This window comes from Manis pentadactyla, chromosome 3, assembly GCF_030020395.1.
Source record: "Manis pentadactyla isolate mManPen7 chromosome 3, mManPen7.hap1, whole genome shotgun sequence".
Lineage (NCBI taxonomy): Eukaryota > Metazoa > Chordata > Mammalia > Pholidota > Manidae > Manis > Manis pentadactyla.
The window spans coordinates 152890243-152916535 of record NC_080021.1 but is presented as its reverse complement, the minus strand read 5'-3'; the positions used below and the strand labels follow the sequence as shown (position 1 = coordinate 152916535).

General features: G+C 35.3%; 1 protein-coding gene across 5 annotated transcripts in view; it reads left to right on the top strand.

Annotated features, from left to right (window-relative positions):
* Positions 1 to 26293, top strand: part of SMC5 (structural maintenance of chromosomes 5) — a 112596-nt gene that overhangs the window by 41671 nt on the left and 44632 nt on the right. For all 5 annotated transcript variants that reach the window (XM_057498584.1, XM_036893432.2, XM_036893431.2 and 2 more), the window contains exons 4-9: positions 5438 to 5600; positions 6570 to 6704; positions 8403 to 8543; positions 9803 to 9964; positions 10700 to 10771; positions 25100 to 25355. In XM_057498584.1, coding sequence (XP_057354567.1) covers positions 5438 to 5600; positions 6570 to 6704; positions 8403 to 8543; positions 9803 to 9964; positions 10700 to 10771; positions 25100 to 25355 — 929 coding nt within the window. The remainder of the gene's footprint in view (positions 1 to 5437; positions 5601 to 6569; positions 6705 to 8402; positions 8544 to 9802; positions 9965 to 10699; positions 10772 to 25099; positions 25356 to 26293) is intronic.

Below are 26293 nucleotides of genomic sequence, written 5' to 3'. Positions count from 1 at the left end.
TTTCTCACCAGTGTGGATTTTTTAATGTTCTATAAGGCCTGTATTCTGAGTGAAGCTTCTCTCACACTCATTGCATTTATAAGGGAGCCTCAACATTTTCCCACTGGCCTTCCATCCTACCCTGACTCTCCCAGGTCTCTCCAGGTTCAAGATTCTGAACATTTTTATCACCATGGATCCTCTGATGTCTCAGGAGGTGTGAACTCTGCCTAAAAGCTTTCCCACACATGTTACAGTGGTATGGCTTCTCCCCAGTGTGAATTTTATGATGTTCAAGGAGGCTGCAGCTCTGTCTAAAGGTCTTCCCACAGTCTTCACACTCGTACAGCTTCTCCCCAGTGTGAGTCCTCTGGTGTTTGATCAGGTCTGAGCTGTGAATGAAGGCCTTCCCACATTCTTCACACTCATATGGTTTCTCACCTGTGTGGACTCTCTGATGAATGACGAGGGCAGAGCTCCCAATGAAGGCTTTGCCACATTCCTCACATTCATAGGGTTTCTCCCCGGTGTGGATTCGCTGGTGCTTACTCAGGCCTGAACTCTGAGCAAAACTCTTTCCACATTCATGGCAAATGTGCCGTCTCCTCCCAGTGTCATTTTTCCGCTTTGTAACCCACCCTCCTGTTCACCAGCTTCTGCATGTGTAGGAATCTGGGCAATGTCTTCACCCAAGTGGCACGGTATTTCCCCAGACTCTCGTACTGGATGTTCCTCACCTGGATGTAACTCCCTGATCTCGGTCTGTATTTCACCACCCAGGGAGATCAGGCTGCCATGGAGGTCCTGCCTTTCATCTCTGCAGAAGTTCACCTGAGATGAGTCCAGCTGTTTCCATCCAGAAGTGAGGGCCAGCGCCACATCTTCCACTTTCATCAACCCCCAGAATGACTCAGGAGACACGGGCCCACGCAAGAGACTTTATTATCTGAAAGAGAGAGTGGCTGCCCCAGATGGGGGTGGGGAGAGAGAGAGAGACAGAGACAGAGACAGAGAGAGGGCAGTAGAGACACAGAGACAGAGAGCAGCAGAGAGACAGACAGAGAGAGAGAGCAGCAGAGTGAGAGAGACAGAGCTAGAATTTTTGCTTTATAATTTTTAAACTATTGCTTTAATTTATTTAGTGGTAATATAATAGACTTCAGTTTTTCAATCTTTTCTTGAATTGTGTTAATTTATACTTAGCTAAAACTTTTTCCATTTTTCATAGTTCTTATTTTTCTAGCCTAAATAGTATCTTCTTAGGTTAACTTTGCTATATTTGTATTATATTATGTTGTATCATATAAATTATCTAAGTGTCTTCTGTGGTATTTCCCCTCTTTGGCTTTTTGTCCTTGATTTGAAAAAATTGATTTGTTTGTTTTATTAGTCTTTTTCATTGAATTAAATTCTGCATTGATATTCTCTTTTATATAATTGTTTTCTATTTCACTATTTTCCACTCTTACCTTTATTCTTTTGGTTTCCTTTGTTCCTCTTCTAATTTCTTGAAATGGATATTTATTGTACTGATTTTCAGTCTTATATTTTCCCTAATGTAAACTGTTAAGGTTAAAAATTTCCTTCTCAGTGTTGCTTTAACTGCTTCTCCCAAATTTTGGAATGTGGCATTTTCCTGTTTTTCATGTTTGAGTATTTTCTTTATTTTCTTTATGAATTCATAGAAGTTTCAAATTCTGATGTGATTTTTTTCTGTTTTAGTATTGATTTCTATTTTATGATAGTGTAGTAAATACATATATGGTCTTTATGTTACCAATCTTTTGAAATTTGTTGAAGCTTTCTGTAGTGAGCATTTGTAATTGTTTGTTTGGTTGAAAGAATGAGTATTCTACTTTTATTATGTGTAGTGTTCTGTATTTGTCCATTGGTTAAGTTTATTATATTGTTAAACCTTCTGTATTTTTGATGATTTCAAATGTTACATTGATTCCTTAATTGCTAAGGAAAGTGCTTTTTAAGTATTTTTCTGGTTTTCTTTTTTCACTCATTTACTTCAGGTGTTTTCTTTTATATCATTTAAAGTAGTATATATAGCTGGGTGTTTTTTATATAGTCTTTTAAATAGGACATATGGTCCATTTACATTTGTTATTTATATGTTTGGACTTAATTTTTACAGCCTTACTCTGTGATTTTTATTTGTCCCATTTTGCAGTATTTGTTTTCTGTCTTGGCTTGGTTGGATTTTTGTTTAATTTTTCTTAATTGTTTTAGAAATTATTCTATTGTGTTAGTGGTTGTTAAAATTTTTAACAAACACTTGTAATTAGTCTAGAGTTAATTAAATCTTTGTCTTCCAAAGGTATTAGAGTACTTTTATTTCAATAACTTCTCTGAATTTATATGCTATTATAATCTATGTTGTTTATTAGACTCTTCAAGACATAATAACTATTATTAGACTGTCAGTTTGTCTAGAATTACCCCACAGAATCTTCTGTTTATCGTGCTTTACATTCTTTCCTTTGTTCTTTCCTCTGGGATTGCGTTCTTTCTGCAAGAGGACATCCTTTAGTTTCTTTTCATGAGGGTATTCAAGTGGAACAGTTTTTGTCTAAAGATGATGTTATTTTGCTTTAAATCCTGAAGGATGTATTTGCTGGATATAAAATTCTACTTTGAGAAGTCTTTTTTTCAGCACATGCAAAGTATAATTATGTTTTCTGGTATGGAGCCAATCTAAGTTTCTTGATAGTAATTTTCTTTTTCTTGAGGCTTTTAAAATCATATCTCTTGTTTTAAAGTTTTACATCATATGTTTAGGTGTGATTTATTTATTATTTAGGTGTTGCTTGAGATTGAATGAGGTGCTTAAACTATGATACGGAAAATTCTTATGTTGTGTCTTCATATATTGCCAGTGAACCATTCTCTCTCCCTTCTAGAACTCTTTTTAGACAAATGTTAAGCTTTCTTACTCAGTCATCCATATTTTTTAAAAGTGTTCATACTCATCTTTTTATGTTTTTGTGTTCTAGATCCATTTCTCTTTGGTTCTTTTTCAGATCAGCTTGTTTACTTATATTTTCAATCTTTTATTCCTTAAAATATGATAACCATACTTATTTTATACTTGTCCATTAATCCCAGTGTGGCTCTTTTTTCTGTTTTTTCTGCTAGTTCTTGATGCTTTCTTTTCATGTGTGTATTTCCAAATTTGCTGCTCTTTTCTCTTTGAATTTCCTATTATTTCTTTTAGGATAAAGGTAGATTCTTGCAGAGGGAGTTTTCATTAACTTCTGTCATGTCATTGGATACTTTTCAATCAAAGATCACAATACACAGAATTCTCAGTTTGTGGGTTTTTGAACCTCCTTAGGTATGCCAGGAACTTTTTTTTTTTAATTAAGGTATTACTGATATACAATCTTATGAAGGTTTCACATGAGCAACATTGTGGTTTCAACATTCACTCATATTATCAAGCCCCCCCCCATTGTAATCACTGTTCATCAGCTTAATAAGATGCTATAGAGTCATTATTTATCTTCTCTGCGCTGTACTGCCTTCCCCATGATCTTATATTGTGAGTGCTAATTGTAATGCCCCTTAATCCCCTTCTCCCTCCCTCCCCACCCACCCTCCTGAGCCGCTTCCCTTTGGTAACCAGCCCCTAGTCCCTTTTTGGAGTCTGTGAGTCTGCAAGTCTGCTGCTGTTTTGTCCCTTCAGTTTTCCTTTGTTGTTGTATTCCACAAATGAGTGAAATCATTTGATCCTTGTCTTTCTCCGCCTGGCTTATTTCACTGAGCATAATATCATCTAGCTCCATCCATGTTGTTGCAAATCATAGGATTTTTTTTCTTCTTATGGCTGACTAATATTCCGTTGTGTATATGTACTACATCTTCTCTATCCATTCATCTACTGAAGGACACTTAGGTTGCTTCCATATCTTGGCTATTGTAAATAGTGCTGTGATAAACATAGGGGTACATATGTCTTTTTGAGTCAGGAATCTTGTTTTCTTTGGGTAAATTCCTAGGAGTGGAATTCCTGGGTCAAATGGTGTATCTATTTTTATTTTTTTGAGGGACCTCTATATTGCTTCCCACAATTGTTGAACTAATTTACATTCCTACCAACAGTGTAGGAGGGTTTCCCTTTCTCTGCATCCTTGCCAGCATTTGTTGTTTCTTGTCTTTTGGATGTTGGCCATCCTAACTGGAATGAGGTGATATCTCATTGTGGTTTTAATCTGCATTTTGCCAGGAACTAACTTTACGGTACAAATCTGTTTGAGACTGATTTGTACTGGTTAGTAACTCTCAGGGAAGATTGTTTGTTTGTTGCAGTTCAAACCATAGTTGGAGACAGGCACTTTACTTTGCTGTACCTAGGGGTAGTGGTAATGATGGAGTATTTCTGTTTTACACTTACACTGAGAGCATGGCCTTTTGTGGATGATTTCTGTTAGAAACTCCACCTTTTGGTAGCTTTGGGCTTTGTTGCAGCTTTCTCCCAGGAGGTTATGAAAATGAATGCACAAAGTTATCTGGTTGGCAAATGCTGTCAGGGTGAAAGCCAATTTCATTTTTCTACTTCTGGATTCCCACCTGCACAAAATTTTGGCCAGAATTATTTTCATGTCTACTCATAAATGGATTTATGAAGATATTATTTTATCTATTTTCAGTTATTTATAGCAAGAGGATCAAAAATAATACTTTATTAGTCATTCTGCTGGAAATGAAAGTTTAAAACTACTTTTTTTTTTATTCCTGAAATGTTAATGTTTGTAGTGTTCTGATTACCGTGTAATCTATATATACAACATTTCAAACTGCTGTCATTTAGCCATTGGATACCAATAATTTATCTTTCTGTCACATGCTACTGATTCCCACTGAAGAAGATGGATGAATAGATGGGAAGTATGGAGCAATTAGTACTTCTAAAAGCAAAAAATAAGTATATACCCTTCTTTCAGATTCTCTATTGCTTAATGTTCCTGTAAGACCATGTGATATATATAGTTCACAGTGAATTCACAGTACTCTTAAGCTCTCATATCATGGCTTTCTCATCCAGACAAGATAAGAAAGCCGTGGGCTATCTGTATAGGCAGGCTAGTTCTGGTATCTGAAAATACATATGCAAGAGCTGGTTTTCATTTATACATTTTAAAGTAGAGGAAGTCTCTAGGTTTAATTTTTATATGGTTTGATACCCCAACTCATTTTGAATGGTAGTCAGAGCATCTGATTGGAAAATAGTATAATGATTAAAGGATAAATAACTCCAGATGTGTGAATCTCTGTCAGTGTTTGGGAATTAATATTGATATTTGTTTTAATTTTATTTTAATAGTTTAAATAATTCTGATGTTGAATAATAATTTACCTGTGGTCAGTTATGTATTATTGCCAATCTTTTTACACCTAAAACAATGTATGTATCTTGAATATAAAGATTTCTAAATTATTTTTAAACTAGGTTCAGGACCTCTGGAAATCTTATAATCACCCGTGAAATTGATGTGGCAAAAAATCAGTCCTTTTGGTTCATCAACAAAAAATCTACAACCCAGAAAATAGTAGAAGAGCAAGTTGCAGCCTTAAATATTCAAGTGGGTAATCTTTGCCAGTTTCTACCTCAGGTAGGAGAAGATAAATGTAAAGTTGAAATGTTTTGTATATAATGTTTCCTCTTTATGCCATATAAGAAATGTAAACACCTTCAAAGGATATTGTAATGGTTACTATTTAAACTAAGCACAGTCCTCTTAATACTTACCTGTTAACAGTTCTTTGTAAAAGGTAGCATTTCATCTCTTACTGTAAAATATTTTTAATGTGTATTAATTAGGAAAATTTCAATTAATAAAGAGTAAGTATTGTAAAGGAAATAAAGTTGTATTATTTTTAAATAGAGTAGCTTGGATAGCTATGTGCTTCCACTTGTAGGCTCTTAAAATTTTTTATATAATTTCTTAAATCAGTGTTTTTGTATAAAATATGTGAAATATTAAAACTCTTAGATCAATAGTTTTGACTTCTAAAACCTTGAGATTTTAAACTTGTTTAGTAAAGATATCCTGAAAATGCTCATTAGATGTTAGTCAGATACCTTTTAAATTTGTCTTTGAATGTTGTCTAGTGACTGAATTATAGTTCATTTTTTTCCTGAAGAAACAATGATTTGATTACCTTTGTCTAAATTAAATAAAAATTTTAAACTTGAAAACATTTATCAGCTAATGACAGACTATCACCAGAAGTAGACATTTAAAATTCTTTTAACTTCTAACTGATGTGTGGTAGGTAGATAATGACATTTCTATCTAGGGGACTATTTCTCCTTTCCGTCCCGGGGGTGCTTATTATATGTATATAAACACTTCATCCTGGAAATATTGACATAGAAATTTTTTAAAGGTTCTCAGAAAGATGACAGTTGATACTCTAAGACTTTCTTATTTTAAATAATAATATATGAAAGGACAAGATTTATGATAACACCTCTAAAAATGGTTTGAGTTTCATCTTGACAGGTGTGATCATTGAGTGCAATTTGTGAAGATATTTATAAGTGATATAGCTCCTGATATTTAAGTTTTATGCTCTAGGATAAAGTTGGAGAATTTGCTAAACTCAGTAAAATTGAACTCCTTGAAGCTACTGAGAAGTCAATTGGTCCTCCAGAAATGCACACATACCATTGTGAACTCAAAAACTTCAGGGAGAAAGAAAAACAACTAGAGGTATTTATAAATAGACAACTCATTTTTATTGTCCCTTGTTAATAATATCTTGTCTCAAAATGTGTCAGAATAGTAGTTCTGATTCATTGAGTGAATTCATATATTTGTGATTTTTTTCACCTAAGATTGTTCTGCTGACGTTAATTAGGTGACAGAAAACGAAAATGGATTTGATAATGTAAAACTTGACAAGTTTGACAAACATTTCATCAAATACATGTTATCTATTGACTTTTGAAGGAACAAATAATAGTATTAATTTTTTTTCTCTCAGGAAGTTTTAGTATTATTCTTTTATTCATTCAGTATTTATTAAACCCCTGCCATGTGTCAGGCACTGTACAAGTCTTTGAGTAAGTAGCATGTACCATATGGCTTTTAATATAGCACCTCTGTTGAGCCATTTCTTGTATTTTTTCAGTTATATGAAGGTAGACTTCATAAGAGTTTGTTGTATTTTCATTTTCTCCTTCAATAAACATATTAAATGTCCTTTTATAGCATATCATTTGAAACGTTTTATTTAATCATTTTCCATGTCCCAGAAACTAGAATGGATTCAGTAAATTTTTGTAATAGGAAATATTGTAAATACATGCTTTCTTTTAAACTGTAACTCTCTGTACTTGGTAATATGCATTTGGTATTATTTTTCTTATTATGCTTAGAGTGAATGATTAAAGAAGTTGTAATTAGTTTATCCTACTTCAGATACTCCCTCGGTCTTTTTACCCTTACCTGCACCAGTCATACAGTAGCATTCTGTACCCGTGGTTTCCCTTTTTGAGGTTTGTTAATCATGGTTTCAGTTACCTGCAGTCAGCCATGATCCAGAAGCAGGTGATCCTCCTCCTGACATGCTGTGTCACAGTGCCTACGTCATTCATCTTAGTAATCTCAACATGTAGGCATCTTACCTTACATCATCAAAAGAAGGTGACTACAGTAAAGTAAACTATTTTGAGAGAGACCTCGTTCACATGCATTCACGTAACTTTTTAGTACAGTATATTTTAAAAATTCTATTCATTATTGTTAGTCTCTTACTGTGCCTAATTTATAAATAAAGCTTTATCATAGATATGTGTATATATAGAAAAAACTAGTATGTTCTAGGGTTTGGTACTATCTGTGATTTCAGGAACCCACTGGCAGTCTGGGGCCATATCCCCTGTGGATAAGGGGGACCGACTACTGTACTCCCATCTAATCACTCACTGAACCTTATATTCCTCAGAAAAACAAGCATATATTCTGCAAGGTTCTGACTACATTTTTGCATTTGTTAATTTGCAACATAAAGGCTGAATTTTAGCTTTCCTTCATTTTATTTCTAAGTTCTTAAGGCATGGTGTTTATAACATACTAATTGTAATGTTACTTTTCATTTGTATATTACATTGCAGTTTTTACTGAGCTTTCATCATAGTGAGTGAATTGCTCCTACACTCCAGGTGAATGGGACAGGTATCTCTCTCTTTAGGCAAGAAGAGTTCAGGCTCAGAGATATGGCAGGGCTTCCTCACAGTCACTTGACTAGTACATTGTAGAGGCAAGACCAGAATTCAGTTGTGCACATTAGTTTTTAAGTTCTTTAAGTACTCCTGTAAAATCCTTTATAGTGAAATTTTGCTAGATTGTTAAATGCTTTGACCTGTTGTCTTTTCAGTTAAACTAATTGTTAAATATTTATTTTAGACCTCATGCAAAGAGAAAACTGAGTATCTAGAGAAAATGATTCAAAGGAATGAAAGATATAAACAAGATGTGGAGAGGTTCTATGAACGCAAGCGACATTTAGATTTGATTGAGATGCTTGAAGCAAAGAGGCCATGGGTGGTAAGTCTTAATTATTAATTATTAGAGGAAAAATGCTGATCTTTTTAAGTATCTGCAAAATTATAAAGAAGGCACTAATTACTAGGTATTCAAATTACTTTCATTCATTTTTGCTGTGTGTCATAATTTTCTCGTTGTGTTACTATATAGCTTTATGCTGTGTAACTATTATTGTAAAACATAATAGTTGGTTTAGTCTGCTCTTTAATTCTTCCATATTTAAATCCTCAAGAGATAGTTTTGCTTTATAAAATATTAATGATCTAGAAATGTTTACACATGTAAAAGTTAAATTTTTGAGTGTCCTCATGTTACAGAATTTACTTGAAATGTGCCATTAATATTAACTTCAGATGTATCTGAAAGAAACTAATCTTTTACTCACATGCTTTATTTATTTACCGAGGCCACTGTTCCCTTTTTAATCACTATGTAAGGTGTATTTTATTATTTAAGACCATACTTTGGGCTAAACGGCCAATTCCCTCAATGGATTTCTTTAAAATGGGCAAAACCAAATAAGAAAGTTTTTTGTCTGTTCCAAAGTTAGGATGGAAATAATTGTTACCAGGTTGGAAAACATACAGCTATACTATGGCCTTCTTCCTCTTGGTCCCTGTTTCACTCTAACTGTCCCATGATTTCATTATTATTAAACTTTTTCCTTTCTTCACCTTGTTTTGATCACATTTTCCTGTGTCCATTATTACTCCTGCATATACTTTGTCCTTGGAAGTCTTTTGCTTACCCTTTTCTAAAATTGTTTTTGATCTTTTTTCATTTTTTTTCTTTATTTGCTTTACTTTAATATGTACTACTGGTCTTTTCTTACCATTCTTGATCCCATTCATTCTTAATTATATGCTTTCTCAGCACTTCACTTACTTGTTCAGCAAATATTAATTCCTTTGACATGACAAGTATTTTCACTGCATGCTTGTTTTCCTTTTGACCCATTTTCCTTTTGTTCTTTTTCACTTTTATTTTTAATAAGTTTCTTTTTCTTCTTTGTACATTCTTGCATCTCTTCTTTTTTGAGAGAGTAGAAGAGAATCTCATTTTAATAGCTGTTCATGTATAAGTTTTAGAAACAGGAAGAGAGAGAAGTCAGTCCAGCTTGGTAATGGAGATGACAGGCCTGCTGACAAGATACCAGAACAGACTTTCATAGATTGGTTGCTGCCTGTGCCTTGGTGTTGGTATATGTGTTCATTTATTCTAGTAGTGTATTAACTTCTGTTTTTTTAATTAATTGCAAGGAATATGAAAATGTTCGTCAGGAATATAGAGAAGTGAAACTAGCTCGTGACCGAGTGAAGGAAGAGGTCAGAAAACTTAAAGAGGGGCAGATTCCTGTGACACGTAGAATTGAAGAAACTGAAAGGCAGCGTCATAATTTGGAGGCTCGGATCAAAGAGAAGGTACTTCTCTGGCTCAGTTTTGGATTTCCTATATTTTACTTTAGCCAATACTAACTTTGCAGGTCTCTGAAAGTACTGTGTATATTCACTCATAGCTCAGTTCCCTGGTCCTTGAGAAGAGTTCTGCCACCCCGCCACTTTCAAGGCCTTAATCATCATTGTTGGAGGATTGATACTGTATAGAAATTCCAGGATACATAAAGAGAAGAATGAAATGTGATTGTTTTAATTACAGGAGGATTCAGAGTAGTACTCTTGGAAACAAACTCTTTTGTGAATTTATTAGAGAAAACTTGATGTTTCTTAGAATAAATATATAATGGCATATGGAATATTCCCTATTGGAAATATAACTTAAAATTTTTTATGGTCATAGTTTTTAACATTTAGGGAGATTTTGGAGTCAGATTACTTTGAGAATGGTTTAAACTGTGGACCTTGCTACGTTATGGGACTGTTTTTAGGAGCATATGAAATAACATATGAGAAAATAGATGTGAAGAGAGAAACATGCATATGCATATTGATTGCTGCAGCTCTGTTTAAAATTTATAATCTTTTATAGATTTGCAAGTAAGTTGGTATTTTTGGTGATGATAATGAATTTGCTTTGAAAGAGATGGAAAAGCATTGTGGGTGAACTTATATACAACTTAGTATTTGGACCAGCAGGACTACATAATTGGGTTGCTTAAGTTTTTAACTAATTTTCCCCCTTCTGGTTTGATCTTACAGGCCATAGATATTAAGGAGGCATCTCAAAAATGCAAACAAAAGCAAGATGTTATAGAAAGGAAAGATAAACAGGTAAGATTCTGTATTGAAATTTTTATTATGCTAATTTGCCTCAACTTTTGTATTCAGGTCTGGCTTGTGAGATAATTTCTTACTTGGGAATAGTCTAAGATCCACCTCATTCTATATTTCTTACCTTAATCCATGGAGGAAACTAAGATTTGGAAGTATAGCAGTTACACAGGAGAATTAGAAGAAGTTGCTCCCAGATATATATTATGATATTTGTAACTGAGTGGCTATGGTTTTTTAATAGGGTAATAGTAAAATGGATTTAATTATCTTCGTAGCGGAAGTTAGATTAGAAGGGATTTATTTGGTTGGTAAGAGTAGGACATTAAAAAGCTGATTATAAATTCTGTGTGTATAGATGGAACTTGATGGCAAAATTATTTTAGGATGATTGGGCAACAAATGGGTTCCTTAGCTAATAGTTCCCCAAAATGTATGTGGGGTTCTGTTCTCTAGAACCACTCAGAAACTAACATTTGAATTACCTATCTTAGGGATAACCCCTTTTCTGTGCCTTTAAGTTCTGGGCCTCTCTCGTTTAATTTCTCCAGAGAATAAGCTTCAAATTTCCATGGCAGAAGCTTTACTGAGGGTTAGTGTTCAAGGTGTGGTATGGTGTGGGGAGCAGGGTTGGGCATTTGGTAGGAGATAGGGTAGGGGCAATTCTGTTCCATGTGATGTCTTTTATACTTGGCATTTCCTAGTTCCAAGAGCTTCTGGGATTTTATTTTACTTTTTAAGAAGAGTTGGCTCTTTCCTCGTCCCTTTCCTTTCAGCACCTGTTACTCTGTTTTTCCTGGAATAGGCTGCTGTTTTAGTTGGCCTCTCTACTGTCCATCTTCAGAATTTGTACTGCAATCTCCAGCTGTTGGAGTCTCCTCCTTTATTCCCTTTCTCCTGTGGGACTGAGCCATTTGTACTCCATTTCTATTATTTAGTTAGAATATTATGGAAAAGGCATAAAGATTCATCTTTAAAAACCCTGGACAGGAATAACAAGTTGGTTGGCTGTCCAGTGTTGAGTCATCCTTGCATTCATGTCATAAATCTTACTTGGTATTTTATTACTTGGCTAGGTTAAACTAGAAAATCTTGTATTTAGAAATTTTTACACCATGTAAGATTGAACCAGACTTTTATTTTGTTTCATGCTTACCTGGTTTTTCAGTGTTGTGCTGACTTTTTAAGTAGTTTAATACTCCTTGGACCAATACTTTCTTTTTTCCCCTTATTTCCCAGGGTTTGTTACTTTTGTAATCTATTTAGTTTTTAACTTTTCATTTTTTTTTGTTTTATTGTATTGTATTATTTTATTAAGGTATTATTGATATACACTCTTATGAAGGTTTCACATGAAAAAACAATGTGGTTACTACATTCACCCATGTTATCATGTCCCCACCATACCCCATTGCAGTCACTGCCCATCTGTAGTAAGATGCCACAGAGTCACTATTTGCTTTCTCTTTGCTACATTGTCTTCCCCATGATTCCCCCCCAACACACAACATCTATGCCAGTCATAATACCCCACAATCCCCTTCTCCTCCTTCCCCACCCACCCTCCCCCAACCCCTCTCCTTTGATAACCGCTAGTCCCTTCTTGGAGTCTGTGAGTCTGTTGCTGTGTTGTTCTTTCAGTTTTGCTTCGTTGTTAAACTCCACAAATGAGGGAAATCATTTGGTACCCGTCTTTCTCCACCTGGCTTGTTTCACTGAGCATATTTCACCAGCTCCATCCATGCTGTTGCAGATTGTAGGATTTGTTTCTTTCTCATGGCTGAATAGTATTCCATTGTGTATATGTACCACCTCTTCTTTATCCATTCATCTACTGATGGACACTTAGGTTGCTTCCATATCTTGGCTGTTGTAAATAGTGCTGCAGAAAACATAGGGGTGCATATGTCTTTTTGCATCTAAGAAATTATATTCTTTGGGTAAATTCCTAGAAGTGGAATTCCTGGGTTAAATGATATTTCTATTTTTAGTTTTTGAGACACCTTCGTATTGCTTTCCACAATGGTTGGACCTAGCTTACATTCCCATCAGCACTGTAGGAGGGTTCCCCTTTCTCCACATCTTCTCCAACATTTGTTTTTCCTAGTCTTTTCTGTGTTGGCCATCCTAACTGTGTGAGGTAATACCTGATTGTGGTTTTAATTTGCATTTCCCTGATAATTAGTGATGTGGAGCATCTTTTCATGTGCCTGTTGGCCATCTGAATTTCTTCTTTGGAGAATTGTCTGTTCATATCCTCTGCCCATTTTTTAATCAGGTTATTTGCCCTTTGGGTGTTGAGGCATGTGAATTCTTTATATATTTTGGGTGTTAACCCCTTGTCGGATATGTTGTTTACAAATATCCATACTGTAGGATGCCTTTTTGTTCTGTTGTTGGTGTCCTTGCGATATAGAAGCTTCATAGTTTGATGTACTCCCATTTGTTCATTTTTGCTTTTGTTTCCCTTGCTTGAGGAGAGCATTCAGAAAAAAGTTGCTCATGTTTATATTCTGGAGAATTTTGCCTATGTTATCCTCTAAGAGTTTTATGGTTTCATGACTTACATTCAGGTCCTTGATCCATTTCTAGTTTACTTTTGTATATGGGATAGACAATAATTCAGTTTCATTCTCTTCTATGTAGCTGTCCAGTTTTGCCAACTCCAGTTGTTGAAGAGGCTGTCATTTCCCCATTGTATATCTATGGCTCCTTTATCATATATTAATCGACCATATATGGTTGGATATATATCTGGGTTCTCTAGTCTGTTCCATTGGTCTATGGGTCTGTTCTTGTGCCAGTAACAAATTGTCTTGATTACTGTGGCTTTGTAGTAGAGCTTAAGTCAGGGAGCAAAATCCCCCCATCCCCCCAGCTTTATTCTTCCTTCTCAGGATTGCTTTGGCTATTCAGGGTCTTTTGTGGTTCCATATGAATTTTAGAACTATTTTCTCTAGCTCATTAAAGAATGCTGTTGGAATTTTGGTAGGGATTGCATTGAATCTGTAGATTGCTTTAGGCAGGTTGGCCATTTTGACAATATTAATTCTTTGTATCCATGAGCACGGCATGTGTTTCTGTTTATTGCTATCCTCTTTAATTTCTCTCATGAGTGTCTTGTAGTTTTCAGAGTATAGGTCTTTCGCTTCCTTGGTTAGGTTTATTCCTGGGTATTTTATTCTTTTTGATGCAATTGTGAATGGAATTGTTTTCATGATTTCTCTTTCTGCTAGTTCATTGTTAGTGTATAGGAATGCGACAGATTTCTGCGTATTAATTTTGTGTCCTTCAACTTTGTTGAATTCAGATATTAGATCTAGTAGTTTTGGAGTGGATTCTTTAGGGTATTTTATGTACAACATCATGTCATCTGCAAAGAGTGATGACAGTTTAACTTCTTCCTTGCCAATCTGGATGCCCTTTATTCCTTTGTTTTGTCTGATTGCCGTCCAGTACTATGTTGAATATAAGTGGAGAGAGTGGGCATCTTTGTCTTTTTCCCAATCTTAAGGGAAAGGCTTTCAGCTTCTCACTGTTAAGTATGATGTTGGCTGTGAGTTTGTCTTATATTATGTTGAGGTTCTTGCCCTCTATACCCATTTTATTGAGAGTTTTTATCATAAATGAATGTTGAATTTTGTCAAATGCTTTTTCAGCATCATGGAGATGATCATGTAGTTTTTGTCCTCGTTTTTGTTGATGTGGTGGATGATGTGGATGGAATTTTGAATGTTGTACCATCCTTGCATCCCTGGAATAAATCCTACTTGATCATGATGTATGATCTTTTTGGTGTATTTTTGAATTCGGTTTGCTAATATTTTGTTGAATGTTATTGCATCTATGTTCATCAGGGATATTGGTCTGTAATTTTCTTTTTTTGTAGTGTTTTTGCCTGGTTTTGGTATTAGAGTGATGCTGGCCTTGTAAAATGAATTTGGGAGTATTCCCTCCTCTTCTACTCCTTGGAAAACTTTAAGGAGGATGGGTATTAGGTCTTCACTAAATATTTGATAAAATTCAGCAGTGAAACCTTCTTAGGTAGTTTTTTGATTACCAAATCAATTTCCTTGCTGGTAATTGGTCTATTTAGATTTTCTGTTTCTTCCTGGGTTAGCCTTGGAAGGTTATATTTTTCTAGAAAATTGTCTATTCTTCTAGGTTATCCAGTTTGTTACCATATAATTTTTAATAGTATTCTCTCATAATTCTTTGTATTTCTGTGGTGTCTGTAGTCATTTTTCCTTACTCATTTTTTATTCTGTTTATGTGTGTAGACTCTTTTTCTTGGTAAGTCTGCCTAGGGGTTTATCTATTTTGTTTGTTTTCTCAAAGAACCAATTCCTGCTTTCATTGATTCATTCTATTGTTTTATTCTTCTTGATTTTACTTATTTTTTCTCTAATCTTTATTATGTCCCACCTTCTACTGACTTTGGACCTCATTTGTTCTCCTTTCCTAGTTTCATTAATTGTGAGTTTAGACTGTTCATGTGGGATTGTTCTTTTTTCCTGAGGTAGGCCTGTGTTGCAATATACTTCCTTCTTAGCACAGCCTTCGCTGTGTCCCACAGATTTTCTGGTGTTGAATTATTGTTGTCATTTCTCTCCATATATTGCTTGATCTGTGTGTTTATTTGGTCATTGATCCATTGGTTATTTAGGAGCATGTTGTTAAGCCTCCATGTGTTTGTGGGCTTTTCTTTTCTTTTTTTTTTTTTTTCTTTTGTGTGTCAATGTCAGTAAAGTTTTTTTGTTTTTTTTTATTTATTTTTTTTAGATAATTATTTTTTATTGAAGGGTAGTTGACGCACAGTATTACATTACATTAGTTTCAAGTGTACAACACAGTGATAAAACATTTATATACATAATTCTAGGTTCCAGCTATCACCCTACCAAGCTGTTACAATATCTTCACTATATTCCTTATGCTATACGTTACATCCCGGTTACTTATTTATTTTACCATTGGAAGTCTGTCCTTTTTTTTTTTTTTTTTTTGTGAGGGCATCTCTCATTTTATTGATCAAATGGTTGTTAACAACAATAAAATTCTGTATAGGGGAGTCAATGCTCAATGCACAATCATTAATCTACCCCAAGCCTAATTTTCGTCAGTCTCCAATCTTCTGAGGCATAATAAACAAGTTCTTACATGGAGAACAAATTCTTACATAATGAATAAGTTACATAGTGAACAGTACAAGGGCAGTCATCACAGAAACTTTCGGTTTTGCTCATGCATTATGAACTCTAAACAGTCAGTTCAAATATGAATACTCATTTGGTTTTTATACTTGATTTATATGTGGATACCACATTTCTCTCTTTATTATTATTATTTTTAATAAAATGCTGAAGTGGTAGGTAGATACAAGATAAAGGTAGAAAACATAGTTTAGTGTTGTAAGAGAGCAAATGTAGATGATCAGGTGTGTGCCTGTAGACTATGTGTTAATCCAAGCTAGACAAGGGCAATAAAACATCCACGTATGCAGAAGATTTCCCTCAGAACAGGGGGGTGAGGTTCTAAGCCTCACCTCTGTTGATCCCCAATTTCTCACCTGATGACCCCCCTGCGACTGTGCCTGTCTTAGGTTGTTCCTCCCTTGAGGAATCTTACCCGTCTCTGGCTAACCAGTCATCTTCCGGGGCCATACAGGGAAATGTGAAGTTGGTAAGTGAGAGGGAAGCCTTATTGTTTGAAATGGTTAGCTTTTTATTTCTTTGCATATTTATGCCCTGTAGCTTCTATGCCCAGCATTTGTCTTGAGGTATCTTTACCACTTGGAAGAATTATGATACTTGGTAAATTTGATATGAGGCACGAATTCTATTTAAGGGTTGTAATTAGGAAGGAAGAAGAAAAGCTATAGAAGTAGCAGGCGGAAGAAAACATGGGAAGATTGATTATTTCTTTGACATATCTTCTTGTAGAGTAACTTCAGCATGTATAGGTTTTAAGCTACTACTTAAATTGCGCACACACATTAACATAATAGGAGTATAGTTACATAACCAAAGCATATCTGTAATTACCAGCCATCTCCAGTGAAACCAAGAAAACCAGTTAGGCACCTTAGGCATTTGTGAAAACTTATCTATGATATGGTGGATATTGTCCAACTGAACTTGAACAGTCTGAGAGAAATCAGACAAATTAAAACAACCCATTCCTGGGGAATGTTCACATCCCTTATGTTCTTTTAACAGTAAATAGTCTGTAGTTGTAAGATTTTGGAGCGCTACAATTTGCTCTTCTCCTAATTCTTGGTTGAGTTCCAACAGTATAGATCCAGTCAAATTTGTTGTTTTACTGTATGCACAGGCCAGCTTAGATATCTCCTTCATTCCTATGGCAAGTCCAGGAGCTGGTGGGATGAGTGCATCTACAGCTGTAGCAGTGCGTGGATCTTTGTTGGGGTTTTTTGATGATCATCTTCTGTCATGAGTCTTCCAGAGAGTGCTGATGTTGGAAGTTCTCTTTCATATCGTTTCTTAGTTCATTTTCGGGGTAGCCCAATTAGGCTTTGATCCTCTGTATAAACACAAACAGACCCTTTGCCTACACTTTTATATGTCCTTTATATCATTGTGTAGAACTCATTAGAGGTCACCACATAGGAACTGCATTTTTTTTTTTTTTTAATCATTAATCTACACTTACATGACGAATACTTTGTTTACTAGGCTCTCCCCTATACCAGGTCCCCCCTATATACTCCTTTACAGTCACTGTCCATCAGCATAGCAAAATGTTGTAGAATCACTACTTGCCTTCTCTGTGTTGTACAGCCCTCCCTTTTCTCCTAACCCCCCATGCATGTTAATCTTAATACCCCCCTACTTCTCCCCCCTTATCCCTCCCTACCCACCGATCCTCCCCAGTCCCTTTCCCTTTGGTACCTGTTAGTCCATTCTTGAGTTCTGTGATTCTGCTGCTGTTTTGTTCCTTCAGTTTTTCCTTTGTTCTTATATTCCACAGATAAGTGAAATCATTTGGTATTTCTCTTTCTCCGCTTGGCTTGTTTCACTGAGCATAATACCCTCCAGCTCCATCCATGTTGCTGCAAATGATTGGATTTGCCCTTTTCTTATGGCTGAGTAGTATTCCATTGTGTATATGTACCACATCTTCTTTATCCATTCATCTATCCATGGACATTTAGGTTGCTTCCAATTCTTGGCTATTGTAAATAGTGCTGCGATAAACATAGGGGTGCCCTGATCTTTCTCATACTTGATTGCTGCATTCTTAGGGTAAATTCCTAGGAGTGCAATTCCTGGGTCAAATGGTAAGTCTGTTTTGAGCATTTTGATGTACCTCCATACTGCTTTCCACAATGGTTGAACTAACTTACATTCCCACCAGCAGTGTAGGAGGGTTCCCCTTTCTCCACAGCCTCGCCAACATTTGTTGTTGTTTGTCTTTTGGATGGCAGCCATCCTTACTGGTGTGAGGTGAGACCTCATTGTAGTTTTAATTTGCATTTCTCTGATAATTAGCGATGTGGAGCATCTTTTCATGTGTCTGTTGGCCATCTGTATTTCTTTTTTGTAGAACTGTCTGTTCAGTTCCTCTGCCCATTTTTTAATTGGGTTATTTGTTTTTTGTTTGTTGAGGCGTGTGAGCTCTTTATATATTCTGGACGTCAAGCCTTTATCGGATATGTCATTTTCAAATATATTCTCCCATACTGTAGGGATCCTTTTTGTTCTGTTGATGGTGTCTTTTGCTGTACAGAAGCTTTTCAGCTTAATATAGTCCCACTTACTCATTTTTGCTGTTGTTTTCCTTGCCCGGGGAGATATGTTCAAGAAGAGGTCACTCATGTTTATGTCTAAGAGGTTTTTGCCTATGTTTTCTTCCAAGAGTTTAATGGTTTCATGACTTACATTCAGGTCTTTGATCCATGTTGAGTTTACTTTTGTATATGGGGTTAGACAATGGTCCAGTTTCATTCTCCTACATGTAGCTGTCCAGTTTTGCCAGCACCACCTGTTGAAGAGACTGTCATTTTGCCATTGTATGTCCATGGCTCCTTTATCAAATATTAATTGACCATATATGTCTGGGTTAATGTCTGGATTCTCTAGTCTGTTCCATTGGTCTCTGGCTCTGCTCATGTGCCAGTACCAAATTGTCTTGATTACTATGGCTTTATAGTAGAGCTTCAAGTTGGGGAGTGAGATCCCCCCTACTTTATTCTTCTTTCTCAGGATTGTTTTGGCTATTTGGGGTCTTTGGTGTTTCCATATGAATTTTTGAATTATTTGTTCCAGTTCATTGAAGAATGTTGCTTGTAGTTTCATAGGGATTGCATCAAATCTGTATATTGCTTTGGGCAGGATGGCCATTTTGACGATATTAATTCTTCCTAACCACGAGCATGGGATGAGTTTCCATCTGTTAGTGTCCCCTTTAATTTCTCTTAAGAGTGACTTGTAGTTTTCAGAGTATAAGTCTTTCACTTCTTTGGTTAGGTTTATTCCTAGGTATTTTATTTTTTTTGATGCAATTGTGAATGGAGTTGTTTTCCTGATTTCTCTTTCTCTTGGTTCGTTGTTAGTATATAGGAAAGCCACAGATTTCTGTGTGTTGATTTTGTATCCTGCAACTTTGCTGTATTCCGATATCAGTTCTAGTAGTTTTGGGGTGGAGTCTTTCGGGTTTTTTATGTACAGTATCATGTCATCTGCAAATAGTGACAGTTTAACTTCTTCTTTACCAATCTGGATTCCTTGTATTTCTTTGTTTTGTCTGAGTGCCGTGGCTAGGACCTCCAGTACTATGTTAAATAACAGTGGAGAGAGTGGGCATCCCTGTCTAGTTCCCGATCTCAGAGGAAATGCTTTCAGCTTCTCGCTGTTCAATATAATGTTGGCTGTGGGTTTATCATAGATGGCCTTTATTATGTTGAGGTACTTGCTCTCTATTCCCATTTTGCTGAGAGTTTTTATCATGAATGGATGTTGAACTTTGTCAAATGCTTTTTCAGCATCTATGGAGATGATCATGTGGTTTTTGTCTTTCTTTTTGTTGATGTGGTGGATGATGTTGATGGACTTTCGAATGTTGTACCATCCTTGCATCCCTGGGATGAATCCCACTTGGTCATGGTGTATGATCCTTTTGATGTATTTTTGTATTCGGTTTGCTAATATTTTGTTGAGTATTTTTGCGTCTACGTTCATCAGGGATATTGGTCTGTAGTTTTCTTTTTTGGTGGGGTCTTTGCCTGGTTTTGGTATTAGGGTGATGTTAGCTTCATAGAATGAGTTTGGGAGTATTCCCTCCTCCTCTATTTTTTGGAAAACTTTAAGGATAATGGGTATTATGTCTTCCCTGTATGTCTGATAAAATTCTGAGGTAAATCCATCTGGCCCGGGGGTTTTGTTCTTTGGTAGTTTTTTGATTACCGCTTCAATTTCGTTGCTGGTAATTGGTCTGTTTAGATTTTTTGTTTCTTTCTGGGTCAATCTTGGAAGGTTGTATTTTTCGAGGAAGTTGTCCATTTCTCCTAGGTTTCCCAGCTTGTTAGCATATAGGTTTTCATAGTATTCTCTAATAATTCTTTGTATTTCTGTGGGGTCCGTCGTGATTTTTCCTTTCTCGTTTCTGATACTGTTGATTTGTGTTGACTCTCTTTTCTTCTTAATAAGTCTGGCTAGAGGCTTATCTATTTTGTTTATTTTCTCAAAGAACCAGCTCTTGGTTTCATTGATTTTTGCTATTGTTTCATTCTTCTCAATTTTATTTATTTCTTCTCTGATCTTTATTATGTCCCTCCTTCTGCTGACCTTAGGCCTCATCTGTTCTTCTTTTTCCAATTTGATAATTGTGACATTAGACCATTCATTTGGGATTGCTCTTCCTTTTTTAAATATGCTTGGATTGCTATATACTTTCCTCTTAAGACTGCTTTTGCTGTGTCCCACAGAAGTTGGGGCTTAGTGTTGTTGTTGTCATTTGTTTCCATATATTGCTGGATCTCCATTTTGATTTGGTCATTGATCCATTGATTATTTAGGAGTGTGTTGTTAAGCCTCCATGTGTTTGTGAGCCTCTTTGCTTTCTTTGTACAGTTTATTTCTAGTTTTATGCCTTTGTGGTCTGAAAAGTTGGTTGGTAGGATTTCAATCTTTTGAAATTTTCTGAGGCTCTTTTTGTGGCCTAGTATGTGGTCTATTCTGGAGAATGTTCCATGTGCACTTGAGAAGAATGTACATCCTGTTGCTTTTGGGTGTAGAGTTCTATAGATGTCTATTAGGTCCATCTGCTCTACTGTGTTGTTAACTTTTCACTTTTAATAAATACATTTTAGGGTAGATATTTTTTCTTGTTATATTTGACTACATCTCACATGTGTTGTAACACATGCTTTTACTTTTTAATTTAAAATTTTATAATTTTCATTTAAATGTTTTTATTCATTTTAGCATTATATAGGAGGTCTTGTTTTAATTTCTGTGGAGAAAGCATTTTAAAGCTTTTCTTATGTAGAGTCTTAATTATATTCCTTTATGGTTAATAAATGTGGACTTCATGACTTTTGGAATTTTTTGAGACCACTTGGGACTTTTATATTTGGTTACGTGCGTGTTCTACCTATATTTGAAAAGCATGTGTATTCTGTCTTAGTTATGGAGTTGTGTGTTAGAACAAGCTTAGTATAATTATATCATGCATATGTTCTACTTCCTCTTCTTTTAATCTACCTGATTTACCCATTTTTAAAGTGTCGACCCCTCCTGTGAGTGTAGATTTGTCTTTTTCATTACATTTGTATTACTTTTTTGCTTCCTCAACTTTAAAGCTTTATTGTTTGTTAAATCTACATTTTATCTACTGTAAATACTATACACTGGGTTTTGTTTTGCAAGTTTTTTTCAATTTGGTGAAACACTTTTTCATATAGTAAAAGGGTTTAACTAGTTCACATTCACCATTGTTTTTTATATACTGCCTTTTTGTTTGATTCCTCCTGTTAACCCTACTTTCCGTTGCTGTTGACCAAGGTTTTCTTATTCCATTTTTTCCCTAAAGTTATATGTTCTAATATATTCTAAGCCTATTCTACTGATTACTCTTAAAGTTTAAGTAACATTTTTCTTTTAAAAATTCATCATTATTTTTATTCTTTCCATTAAGATAAAAATCTTAGCAAGCTTTTTATTCTTCTCTTCATGTCAGTATCATGACGTTTACTTGTTATTTATTTTTACTTGTTAGGTATTTAAAGTGTTACTTTTTTACTGTTTGTGTTCATGAGGAATATTGTTCTGTTAGGTCTTTTTGTACTATCTGCTTTGGTTATCAGGATAATTCTATATAAAAGTGGAGTGGTCTCTATTTTTTTGTTTTTTGGTTTTTTTTGCAGGGTTGGGGAAGAGTTTGTATACAGTTGGTGTAGTTCTTTAAACATTCTGAATAGTTCTCAAGTAACTGGGTCTGGAGATTTCTTTTTTGGGGAGTGTTGAAATTGTTAATTCAACTTAATAGTTACAGTGCTATTCAGTTTCTCATATTGATAAGTTGTGGTAGTATTCTTTGAGGATTTTGTTAATTTTGTCTAAGGTGTCAAATTTATGTGTGTATAAATTCTCTTAATATCTTTTTGATGTCTGTAGGGTCTCTACTGATAAGTGATCCCCTTGTTTTATTCCTCATATTGGTAATTGTGTCTTCTTTTTTTATGTCAGTCCTGCTAAAGGTTTAATTTTGTTGCTTTTTTCAAAGAACCTGCTCTTTGTTTCATTGATTTTCTTTTGTTTTTCTCTCTTCAGTTTCATTGGTGTCTGTTGTTATCATTATAATTTCCTTTCTTCTGTTCTATGTGGATTTATTTAGCTCTTTTTCTAGTTTCTTCAGTTGTAAGCTCTGATTATTGATTGATTCAAGACTGTTTTTCCTCTTGTGTATGCGTTTAATGCTGTAAATTTCCCTCATCACTACTTTAGTTGTGTCCCACAAATATTTTTGTGTTGTAATTTTATTTTTCAGTTAAATGTGCTTTTCTTCCCCTGCTTTTCTTAAAACTCTATTTATTTACCTGTTGATGGATATTTAGGTTGTTTTTGGTTTGTGGCAATTACCAATAAAGCTGCCATGGGTATTCTTGTAAACATTTTTGTATAAACATATATTTTCATTTCTCTTGGATAATTTCCTAGGAGTAGAATATCATAGATGTACATTTAACTTTTGAAGGAGTTACAAATTGCTTTCAAAAGTAGTTGTAACTTATGGTAGTTATAATTGATAAAAGTTGACTTGTGATAGCTTGGAATTTTTTGTTTTATGGTCCTTCACCATAAATAGTTTGAGAAACACTGCTTGGAGTAGAAGTAGCCTGGAGGAGTTAGATTTGGGTAGCTACAAGGACTCTTGTTACATTGTATAAGATAAAGCAGAGTTAATATAGATAGAAGGAGGTAGGGTGATGGATTTCAGGAAAAGTACTCTGATTTTAACCATGGTATTACTGAAGCGTGAGATGGAGTTCAAGCTGAGCAAGTAGAGGGCCTCCAACAATGAAAGGATTGAGGAAGGTGGAAAGGATGGGAACTCATCTCAGAATGAGAGCACGCATTTATTAGAGATATTTAAAAGGTTTATGTGGTTGTTTTGAGTGACCATTTAAGTTTTGTGGCCATAAATTTGAAATGGGACCCGTTTTTGAGAGTTCAGCTGTTTATGTAGAATTAAATGGAAGTAAGGTATCTAGTTAGGTTTAATAAGGACAAGGCTTTTTCCTGGCCAGTGTGACATTGGCATGGTGGAGTGTCAAGGGAATGGTTCTAGTGTCGGGTGTGGAACGTTAGTCAGTTAAGAAAATAAAGGGATGAAAGATTGTGAAAGGTGGTGGTGTCAATGGGTTGCAGGACCTTGTGGGATCAAAGGATAGTTGAAATGGGAATACCGTAGTCAGTAAAATGGAAGGGAAGGAAATAGTAATCAAAGAGTAGGATTGTTAGAAATACAGTTTTCAGAGGTGGCATGATTTTTGGTGACTTACATGATCTAGGATATTGTAGGAGATGGTGGCTAAGGAGGGGTTTATGAAATGATGGTTGAAGTTGAAGAAATCAGAACACAGAGGCCAAAGAATTAGATTGATTTTTCTCTGCTTATGTTGAAGTCCCATGATACGAGGCATAGTGATGACAGCTGAATAGAGAGTCAGGTGCTAAAGTCTTCAGTGAACACAGGGGTGAGGAAAGATTTTGAGGGAGATAGTTAACACAGTAACAAAGATAATGAGTGGTAGAGTCTGACTCCATGGTCTTCAAAGGAACCGAAGTGGGGCTCAGTTAGCAGAGGAAGTAGTACAGCGGAGATTAAGGAGCCCACCCTCACCTCTGAGTCCTGAATCACTCTGAAGAATTATGGCAGGAAAAGGTCGCCACTGGAGAGGGTCTAGGGAGAAGTGTCTTCCAGGAATAGCTAATTGTCAGAACAAGAAGAGAGAACAGCCAGAGAAACTGAAGATAAAAGCGGGATGGGGATGGTATCCTAGTGAAGATGGGTGGTCTGGGAAGCTTGGACTCACTGTACCTGAGTCAAACACACATATGATGGGGTTAGTCATAGTAGTTTCTTGGGTCAAGTTGGCAAATGAATTAAAGGTTAGAGTTCAGGAAACTTAGGTGGAAAGACAGGGACCATTGGGCTGCTTTCAGTTTCTCAGTGCGGAAGTCCTTCTGAACGAACTACTTTGGTAGCCCCATGAGTTCTGGTAGGTTGGTGCTCTCCATTTTGCTGAGAGAACAAAGGTTATGCTTGTTAAAATTCTTGTCCCTATTTCATGGACTTTGACTTCCCCATGTTTTTCTGCCATTCTAAATTTTATATCTGCCTTGTGTGACATGCCTATTTATTCTCTTGAATGCCTTGGACTTCATGGGTTATCTGGCTTAACACTACAGCTTCTTGTCTGCTTCCTTACTTTAAGATCATTGAACATTAGTGAAAATCTGTCATACTGCATGACTGTTTTAATTTCCATCTTACGGTGCATAGTATGCATTTGCTTCCTATAAATATTTAGAAGTCTGATTGGCTTTATAAATATTTTGTTCAGCAAATATTTAGTAAGTGCTAACTATGCCAAACCTGCTTTAGGTACTTGGAAAATATTAGTAAACAAAAGATAGACTGTTATTCCTATCACACTGTTAATTCTAGCAGGATACTATTTAGTGAGGAAAACACCTGTGTTCTTAGACTGTTTGCATTTTTAAAACTATATTACTGTAAAAACCTTATAAACCAGGATAAAAAAAAACATCTCTAGTACCTAAACTGCTTTTGTTTTACTAGATTGAGGAACTTCAGCAGGCTTTAACAGTAAAACAAAACGAAGAGCATGACCGACAGAGGAGAATAAGTAATACCCGGAAAATGATAGAAGATTTACAAAATGAACTGAAAACCACAGAAAACTGTGAGAACCTTCAGCCCAAGATTGATGCTATTACAAATGATCTGAGAAGAGTTCAAGATGAAAAGGCATTATGTGAAGGCGAGGTAATTGATAAGCGAGGAGAGAAGGAAACTCTAGAGAAGGAGAAAAAGAGTAAGTTTTCTTAAATGTAGGGTGAAGAGATGTTTATAAAACGGAGATATATCTCTGTTGATGGGCTTTCTTCTCCTGATACCATGTCTTTAAATGTTCAAGTCTCCTTGTTGAGGAAGCTTAGATCGTGTCTTCCAAGTTAACACCTTAATTACTTATATCTATCATGTTTTGCCACTGGCTGACTATTATCTTAAATCATGATAGTTGATTTGATCTCTAAAAATACCTTCCTTTATTTTCTTTACAGTCAGTTACTATTATTTATCAGATCAAATTTAAGCTCTTCATTCTAGCCTTTGTAAAACTTCCATTAGCTTTGCTCCTTGAAACCTGTCCAATTTCATCTGTGTTTTATTCCTGTAGACAATGTGGATAGATCTATAGCATTATTCAGACAGAGGAAGTCTCATACTGTCTGCTCAGTATATATGACATAAGATATGCTAAACAAGCAAAAAATTTTTTAAAATCAGACTACTAGATGTATGTGTATGATTTAAAAGAAATAATCTAGAACAGAAAGGTGGCCCAACCGCCTTGATAACTATAGCCCCACTCTCAGAAATAACTATTAACTATTAGTAACTCAACTACTTCAGCAGTTTTTTCTGACAGTCCTTCACATATTTTCATCATATGCCTATTTCACTGTGGCTTGATTAATCACTTTTAGACATTTTTTTTTGATATTTTGTTACTTTAGATGTGTGTTTCAGTTCTTATAACTCCCCTCCCTATAGTCCTCAAATGAGATTGTTAATATTAGTTTTTAATCATAAACATTTACTAAAATTTACCATAATATAACAAGTGTCAATATTGCTTGAATATGCACTTTGTAGTTGAAAATACTAGTACTCCCATTCTTCCTTTTTACTTTCTTCCCCTCTGACATTCTAAATTCTCTAATATGTACTCTGGATTTTATACTTCTC